The sequence below is a fragment of the Microtus ochrogaster genome, linkage group LG8 (genome assembly GCF_000317375.1).
Source record: "Microtus ochrogaster isolate Prairie Vole_2 linkage group LG8, MicOch1.0, whole genome shotgun sequence".
NCBI lineage: Eukaryota > Metazoa > Chordata > Mammalia > Rodentia > Cricetidae > Microtus > Microtus ochrogaster.
Window position 1 is genome coordinate 104,136 of NC_022033.1, and position 9,174 is coordinate 113,309.

The window sequence follows — 9,174 nt, forward strand, 5'->3', positions numbered from 1 at the left end:
ATCTTCATTTTATATAATGGAACTTAAAGAGTAAAATCAGATGAAAAGTCATTTCATAATTGAAAAAGCACATATTTTTAAAGGAAATTAATTTAAATCTTTTAAACAGAGTAACAGATCTTCTCTACATGCCGGTCCTGTGGAACTCGTGAACCAGTATTCTTAGCAACAATAGGAGCCAGCATTGTCATATACTATCCCAAGAAGCAGGTGAGCTGGGGGTCTTTTTTGCCTGGAACACAAACTCACTTGATTCCATGGCCCATGCACTCACTTGAGTCCCAAAAAGGAAGCCAGTGAGGGCTTATAATGGATTGCTTCAAAAATATGGGGATACTCTGTCTCAGTGGCTCAAAGTCAGTTGATTCTAGCAGCTTGGGAAGACACAGGACCCTCGGCTGCCTCCTTTGTTCTCTTGGCTTCTAAGACAAACCCTACTTCGGAGGCCTGATTTATCTTAAGCTGAAGTATTTCCTCAGCTCTCAGGGGCCAGGCAGTGTGGGCTCTGTCTAAGAGCCTCTCACAGACAGAGACACAGCATGTATTATCTGTCTTTATTTCTCACACACATGGAGACATGCCTCAGAATTAAACTTTTGAGAGTTCATGGGAGTGCCAGATCCACCTTCCCATCACTCCCCTGCTCACAGCGTTCACACACACTACACTGCCCCACACCCACACACCCATCCTGGGCAGGCCCCTTTTCCAGGAAGCTGCACTTGTCAAGACAAGACATTCCTTGTTCTCAAGACAGCTTTCTGCACTGAGTTGAGCTTCCCCTACCCCCTCCCGCTGCAGGCTGCAATTCTCCAGGGCCACACTAAGCAGCCTTTATTCAAAAGAGAAAGAGCAACATAGTACCTTCAGCTGGCTGGGGGTGATGAATCTCCTCCTGTCCTGACATCTCAGCCTCCGCCTCCTCCAGGGGACCTTCTGATTCATCCGAAACAGAGGCGTCCTTCACCTCGGCATCCTCACTGCCATCACTGTCCATTCGGTAGCCTTCATCCAAAGCCAGCCTCAGAGGGTGTGACTTCCTTTTGGATACCAGGTGCTCAGCCTCAGCATCCTCCAGTTTTCTCTTCTTGGCCAGAGGGCAACTCTGTAAGCTGAAAGGGAAAATTGGTGATGCCAAGAGCCAGGCCAGTTCCCTGAGGCATTCAGGAGAACATTCTAAGGGTCCCTCCTTCTATAGCCATTCTCAGATGGAAGCCTCAAATGCTAATGTATATAAATTTTTACATCTAATAAAGTGTTTGTGTTTTAAATTATATTACAGTGAGCCAAGTCTACAAATGGAATGAGGACTTAGGCCCCACTAGCCTAGACTGCTACTCTCTATTCCATTCCTTAGACCAAACCACCATCCCACATGTACCTCCAAGCTTCCACCTTCAGCCCTCCACACTTATACCCACCCAGGAATGTTCCCTTGGAAACCTAGCTGATCACAGGGAATGACTATAGTGACAGATGTTGCTGATGCTACCTCTCTATGTGCACAAATCTGCTTTCAGCTCTGCCATACAGATATACCCAAGTCCTGAAGTAGCCCCTCTGGAAAAACAAAGGTGCCAAGGACAGGTAATCTACTACCCCTCATGGCACACTTGGCCAGGCTCACCTCAGTGAAGGTACAAGAGGAGCACAGACCAGTAGGAGGACACTAGAGCTTAGAAGGGTCAGATCAGCCTGGCCTCAGCAGTCACAGACAAAACAGAAAGCTTTTAATCTACAAAAGAACCCAGATTTGGGAAGAGAACCCCAAACCTCCTTCCTGGGGACCTTTGAGGCTACTGGTGGATCTTACCTTCGATGTCTGGAGTACTTTCCCCGAACATGTCCTGAACCAGTACACCCTGGGGTAGGACAGCTGGAGGGAAAAGTAGAAGAGATCACCTTAGGTATTAAAACCTGGGTCTCACCCTCAAGAGCAAGAAAGGCTCTCCAAAAGGCTCATCCCAAGATGGCAGTTTAGTAAAAATTAATGAAATAACTCAGCCCATTTGAACAAATGAATAGTTATAACTTTATGAATGTGTTTAATTAAAGATCTGTACATATAAGATTCAAGCATCTATTGGATGATTTCATTTTCCCATCACAGACCTTCCACCAATTTCCACCAGCATTCAGGAGACTTGGGATACAAGTACCCCTCTCTCATGGCTTGTCTGGCCCAAGTTCACAGCACGGAATTTGGACTTCTCCATGTTCATCACTGGTGCTCGTGCCTTGGCATCCAGACCTATAGTTTGTATTCCCTTTTTACCAAGCAGGACTGGGGCTGTCAGTGAGAAAGGAGACTGTGTGGCCCAAACCAGAACCACAGCTTGTAGGAGTGACCCTGCCCCAGTACCCACTGCCTGGTGTAGGTCTCTGTCTCCACGTAGGAAAGGAAGTCAGGGGCTAATGTTCTAATAGATGCCCATCCTACCTGGTAGAAAACTTGTTGTCTGTACTGAGAAGGACAGGCCCTGCCCCATTCCAGAATGGTAAGTACAAGAGGACAGAAGTGAGAACCTCTGGAGTTCTTCACCTCCAGCCATCCGCATTACCAAACCAGTGAAAACTTCTAAACATGAGCATTAACACAGACCAGACCACCCAACCAAGAGGCCCACAGGAATACTCAGGTTAGAACAGCTATAAGGGCAAATACTCTATGTGGTATGAGAGGTGAGGGTCCACCACAGCTCAGAGTTCTGTACAAGAAGCCACTACTAATTCATGGTACTGTAGACCAGCGAGATGGTCCGTGAGGCCATGTAGGGGAATGTTTAAGACCTCAGCCCTTTGTGGGGGAGCAGAACCTGTCCCAAAGTGGAGACTACACATTTCTAACAGAATTGCTATTGTGGACCAGAGTTCTTATCTAGAGTCAGTATTGGTTCTCCTAAAATGTGGCGCATCTTCCCAAAGTCTTCAAAAGGAGGCAGATAGGGAGTGGCTCTTGGGACCTATGGAAGGGTGTCCGCCTCTGTCTGGATAGCCCTGATAGTTTCCAGGAGGAAAAAGCAGAAGGTATTTTATTTTCCAGATGGGAAATTATTGCTGCATCTGACCAACCCATTGTAAAAACCAGCTCACGTCTGCTTTCACTTTCTTAAGAACTATCTATAAGAATTTTCACAATTTCTTGTGCTGGTATCTGAAGCTGAGGTCCCAGTTAGGCAATTAATCACTTAGTTAAATAGGTAATTAGGCAACAGCTGCTGTGTAGGCCTGTGGGACACTGACACTGTCCCTGTCCCACTTGCTCCAAGGTACTCTGGTACCCAACTCAGGAAAGTACAGAAAAGGTCCCCAACCAGGTAGGCCTGCACCTTCCCACCCAGCTCTGAGCCCAAGTACATGAAGCTGGCAAGGCCATCTAGACAGAACTAGATACTCCTTAGGCATAGAAACAGGAAACATCAAGCAGATGAGATCCAGCCAGGACCTCCAGACACTGTAATGGAAGCATCCATCAGTCTTGAGCCTCCTAGGATAATCTGTGAGCACACAAGAGCACCCAGGAGTATACATTAGCATCAATGCCCCCTTATAAGAATATGTGAGAATCTTTGACCATCTATGAGCACGGATGAGTACTTAGAGCACACTGAGGATTCATGTACACTACCATCTACTAATGCATTTTAACTCCTAGGGCTGAGCAGAAGTTAAGTTATTGATAAGGACTCCAGGCCTCCTGAGTCCTCTAGACAGCAGGAGAAAAGCCAAAGTCAAAGTGATCCTTCCTCTGACACTTAATGCCCATTTGTCCTTACACAGTCATAAGTGTTCATATGTGCTCTTAGACAATCATAGCAGTTCACAGGCAGACATAGATGCTTGTGTGTGCTCATAAGCACTCAAAGGCAAAGTCCCTAAACCCTAAAGTCTGGTCTTGGATCCTACGTAAATAAAGCCAGGATCAGAGACCAAGGAGATGGAACAGGTGAGGAGCCGAGGGCTGACTAATGGCTACCTCTCAATAGGTATTTTAGATGCAGCTCTAAAGGGTTCAAACACAAGTCACAGACATCTAGGAACCCAATTTTGGAGACAATCTAAATCCCAGATTGGAGCACCATGCTCTAACTACTCCCCTTTTAAAGGAATTGACTTCCTCCCCAACCATGAGGGTTAGGAGTCTTGTGCTCACCTGTCCTCTGGGAAAGAACTGGTTCAAAGAGGAAGGACCCCACATAAATAAAGGTTGAGTTGCAGGGTACGTTAGTACAACCCTAACAAGCCCACTGATATGTCTCTAAGCTATTGATCTCAGCCCTCTTCCAGCTCCCTCCTCAAGAGAACCTCTCTGATGCTCTGTAATGGATGCTGAACTCCACGAAAATACAAGCTGGAGTATATGTCATTTCCTCCAAGAATGTTGAAGGAAAACCATTAAATATAGTTCTTATCCTAAGAACTAGTGTTAAATTCAGGACACAGGAAAACTTATAGAGGGCAAGAGACCTCTCTGGATCTTGTTCATTCTAGTCCAAGTTCCTCAGAAAACCTCGTAACAACCATCCTTAAGCCTCCCAGACAACAAATGTCCTTCTAAGAACTCTGCCTAAACTACGGGGTAGGCCAGGGATGAGAGTGCTGCAAGCTTAGGAATTCGGAGCCAAAGAGGCATAGATACATCCTCTATGAAAATTCCCACATACCGGTCTGTATTCAAATGACTTTACATGATTTGCACATACATGATATTCTTCTCTCAAACCATGGTACTGTGGACAGAAAACATGTAGATACACAAATAAATGACACTGTATGCAAAAGTCACCAAAAGCACCTTGTTGCTGGTTTTGAGGACCATGTTGATAATCTAAATTCTAGTGAAGAACAGTGTGAGGGTCACCTGTGGTAGGTCCAAAGTGGAGCTGAAGAAGAGCCCAGTTGGATGCAGATAACAAGATATATCACAGAGAGAAGCTGTTTCCTCAGAGAAAACAAGAGCTTGTGGGAAAATTTATAACAACTCCAAGGTTACATGCCAGCAGATGGTGTGTAATGATCTTGCAAACAGAACTACTTTCTTACCTGAGGTCTGCCCCTGTGGTTTCTGGGGGTCCTGGGTAAGAGAAACAGAAATACACACACGTAAGAGATTTTTAGAAGCATGTTTTCCTAAACATCTAAGCTGAATGAAATGACTGAGATCTTCCCAAGGACAAGATGCCCACCCTTTTCCGCCCTACAAGAAGATGCCCTGAGTCAGTGGAGAGAGCTGCCCCCTCAGCAAAGTGCTTGCTCTAGGACCCCTACACAGAGAGAGAGAGAAGACCTGATAGTCTCTCTGTCTCTCCACCCTTGGGCCCAGGGTGTTATCACTCATTAACTACCAGATCAAGTTGGATAAAGACCAGGACCATTAGAAACATGGCTTGTCACAGTGATGGGCACTAGCTACAAGATGTGCATGGATCCAACCAGAATAGGCAGCTCTATATACTCAAAGCTCCTGGATACTCTGTGATGTAATCCTGTTGGGCTCAACAGGAAGTTCCAAGTGAGAAAGTTGGTGGTTGGGAGGATGACCAAACAGCAAGGCTCATTCTCTTTTGTTGTTGTTGTTGTTTGTTTGTTTGTTTGTTGTCTGTTTTGGCTTGTTTCAGCTTTTTTCAAGGCAGGGTTTCTCTGTGTAACAGCTCTTGATAGACCTGGCTGGCCTTGAACTCACAGAGATCCTGCCTCTGCCTCTACCTTCCAAGTGCTGGGATTAAGGTATGCACCACCACCACCTGACAAGGCTCAGTCCTAATAGAATAAACAAATCCTTGGCCCTCCCCTCCACCCACTGTTAAGTCCACCCAACAGCCTTCAAATCCCCAATAGCACCAACAGTGAGTGATCTCTGGGGAAGAGGATACTGGTCAAAGACCAGAGGTCTTTCCTTTCCAAACTGAGCAGGCTCTTGACTAAACTCTGCTGTTCCCACTCCCATAGAACTGTACTTGTCCTCACATTTGTGCCTGAGGAAAGTCTGTATGCACTGAAAGGGACTTCAGAAAACCCTTAAATACTGCACCGGAAACAGCTGAAGAGCCCCAAAGTCCCAGGTGCCCAGAGTGGACCAAAGGCTACCAGGAAGCTGAGCATTTATGGTGGGATGTGCACTACTGAGGAAAACTGTTGTACAATGATATCAACAGCTTCAGAGAGAGCAGCTGCCAAGGATGGGGACCAGGCCAGACTGAGTTGGCACTTACCTCGGAGGGTCTTGGACCGCGTGCGGGCTCGCTTGTCATCACTTTCTAAGCTCATCTGCAAAGAAAAAACAACCACAATGTTAAGAAGAGCCAGAGCCGGCACCTGCCATGTCTAGAACCACCAGGGACATCTGTCCGTTTTCTGACTCAAGCTTTGATGATGGCAGGAAGATTATCTGTGAATGACAAGAAAGGGACCAAAGAAGCAAGTTGGGATAATGTTGGTGGTTCTGCTGGGTAGAGACCATCAGGCTTAATGATATTTCATCATATTTCCTAGTCCCTCATAGTGCTCCATCCACACTGTTTCAGGTTTCTATCTGCCCACAAACGCCACAGCCTCGTGTATATAGCTTTTTTTTTTTTTTAATAATACAAGGGGCTCCTGGCACAGGGAGTAACATCCACTGCTCACCTTGTCAGGCAGGTACTGAGGTACAGAGCATGCTGCTAACCAAGACAGAACTGGGTCAAATTAGCATAATACAGGGCCTGGCTTCCATGGACATTTCCTTCTTACTGGGCATAGGTTTTCATGTTTCTAATATACTAGGGTCATATGGGTAGATACTGGTAGCCTGAGCAACACTGGTCCACACATCCTCTGGCCTGCTAAGGACTTCCAAGTCCATTAAAGCCCTCACTCACCTAGAGAAGCCTCTATAGGGCTGCGTCCTACAACATGATCCTTTGAGAGAACCGGGGAAGAGCCACTATGAAGGTGACAGACATAGATACAGCTTACTGGGAATGAGGTCCCCAGGTGACCCTCATCTGTGTCACCACAACAAATCTGAAAGAACAGATAAAATACTGGCAAGCTCTGTGATTTGGGAAACAATCTTCTCACAGAGAGCGGGACTGGGAGGGGCAGGCGTGCACCCAAGCAGAACAGTGGCAGTCCAGGCTTCTCTACCTGTCCCCATGGGCAGGAAAAATAAGAGGCAAATCAACATCTGTCCCAGACCATAGAAACCACCAGGATAACAAAACTCTGTGTGAGTGGTTTAGCAAAGGGGGGAAGCAAGTGAATGAGATACATATAATGAGATTGCAGAAGGAAGGGAATAAGGGAATGGCAAAAGACAAACTTCTACCTTACCAATTAGAAAGAAAGAAAATAGAATTTCTGAGTTGGCAGATGAAAGTCACAAGTGAACTTTTCTATAAAGTAGCCTAGCATACAGTGTTTTATGTAATTTGTTGAAGAATAAAAATTAAAACCAGGGGAATCTATGCAACCTGCCAGCTCCAGACTGTGGAGCACAATGCTATAAGTCATGTGTTTATTATAACCTTCCCATAGAACAGAGACAATTTCTATAATTTCTATTTTTAAAGCAGAGGCTCCCTATGGACCAATTGCTCACATTTAAAGTAAAGAGAGGAGCAGGTGTCAAAGGGACGACATTACATCTAGGAGCCCTCAAATGTCGATTGCACTGAGCCTGTTCACAATGCCTTCTGAGGCAGGGCACACAATGCATCTGATTGCCCCATGCCTGTGTTCAGCTGAAATGTAATCTATAGCTTTTTGTGTCAGTTTTCCCAAGGAAATTGGCAGGCATTCTGCTAGATTAAAGTATGCCTTGGCAATTTGGATTTCCTGCGGATAAATTATTCAAAGGGCAAAGAATAGAGAGGGTTACAGGGATGTGTAATGGGCATTGCTTGCAAACTGTGAGCTCCCATTGATGAAGCTAACAGCTGTGGCATTCATTGTCCTGAGCACCTTCTCTTTGAAATTTACTCGCATCAAATATTCAATGTATAAGAAGTTCTCTTCAGTGTGCATAGTTTTGATTTTAGGAGGGAAACTCCTGAACTTGTAGGAGAGAAATGCAAGCTCTTTAATATGATGAAAATGTGTTTACAGACTCTGGATGACTTGTGAACTCAATGCCAAGGGACGATTTTCCTCTCATTTTTTGAAACTAACAGTAGTAGCTGCTGTAGAGGCATCTGGCAAAATATGTGGGCAATTCACATACTTTCATTTACAAAGCACTACAGAAGACAAACCTCTTACCTAGAGGCTTATCCTTACCCATTAGGCTATCATGCTCAGGGAAGCACTGTGTCCGGCACTGCCCAGACTCACTGATATTTGGCCTGGCAACAGACCCCTAGACCTCCTGCCTGCTCCACACAGGGGTGGTCCCTGCCTATGGGGGCAAATCACTGGTATGAAGGTAGTGAGGTGTTTCTATTTTCCCATGTTTTATTTTTTAAAAACCTTTTATTTCTTCCAAGCACAAACAAACAGGACCTCCAGTTTTTGCACAACCCACAAATAACTCAATGGACTCTTGCTTTGAGGGTAAAAGGGTCCCTTTGTTGAGATAGATAATCTTGCTCACTGTGAGACCTAGTATCTTTTCCACAAGCAACATCTGCTCTGTTTCTCTAACATCAATTTCATACTGCTGATATACTACATTTTAGTTCTGAAATTTTATTAGTTTTGCCTTGTATAGGAAAATTGGAGAAAATAATTTCCAAATGCAAACACATTGTATTCAGTCATAGCTATTACATTAGCCTGAGAGAACTGTGTCACCGTCCAGGCACTAAACTTGATTGCTTGGTACTATTCTTAAAAGCAGTCTCACTGGAGGCTGTTTTTTGTTTTGATCCGTTCTGTATTGCTTTAATAAAGGCAAAACCGGTCATGCGAGTTCTTTTTAAACACAATGACTAGCCCCTTTTTATACTCAGTTGCCAAACTGAGCTCCCTGTGTTGAACCTTTTCAAAGTCAAGTACCAAAATAGCAAATGTAGCAAGCAGCCTCCAAACCTACAGATTACTTCTGGCTTTGTTCTGGTTATCCGGGGAATAAACTCAGAACTCAACACAGCTGAAAAAAGAACAACAACTAATATCTGGTCTTTAAGAAGAAATCTTGGGCCAGGCGATGGTGGCGCACACCTTTAATCCCAGCACTCGGGAGGCAGAGGCAGG

The 9,174-nt window shown here is 45.1% G+C and overlaps 1 protein-coding gene across 3 annotated transcripts in view; it reads right to left on the reverse strand.

Moving 5' to 3' along the window:
• Myt1 (myelin transcription factor 1) overlaps window positions 1–9,174 on the reverse strand; it is a 62,624-nt gene that overhangs the window by 32,051 nt on the left and 21,399 nt on the right. For all 3 annotated transcript variants that reach the window (XM_026787150.1, XM_013352217.2, XM_026787151.1), the window contains exons 3-6: window positions 6,213–6,267; window positions 5,044–5,074; window positions 1,814–1,876; window positions 865–1,112 (exon numbers count right to left, since the gene is read on the reverse strand). In XM_026787150.1, coding sequence (XP_026642951.1) covers window positions 865–1,112; window positions 1,814–1,876; window positions 5,044–5,074; window positions 6,213–6,267 — 397 coding nt within the window. The remainder of the gene's footprint in view (window positions 1–864; window positions 1,113–1,813; window positions 1,877–5,043; window positions 5,075–6,212; window positions 6,268–9,174) is intronic.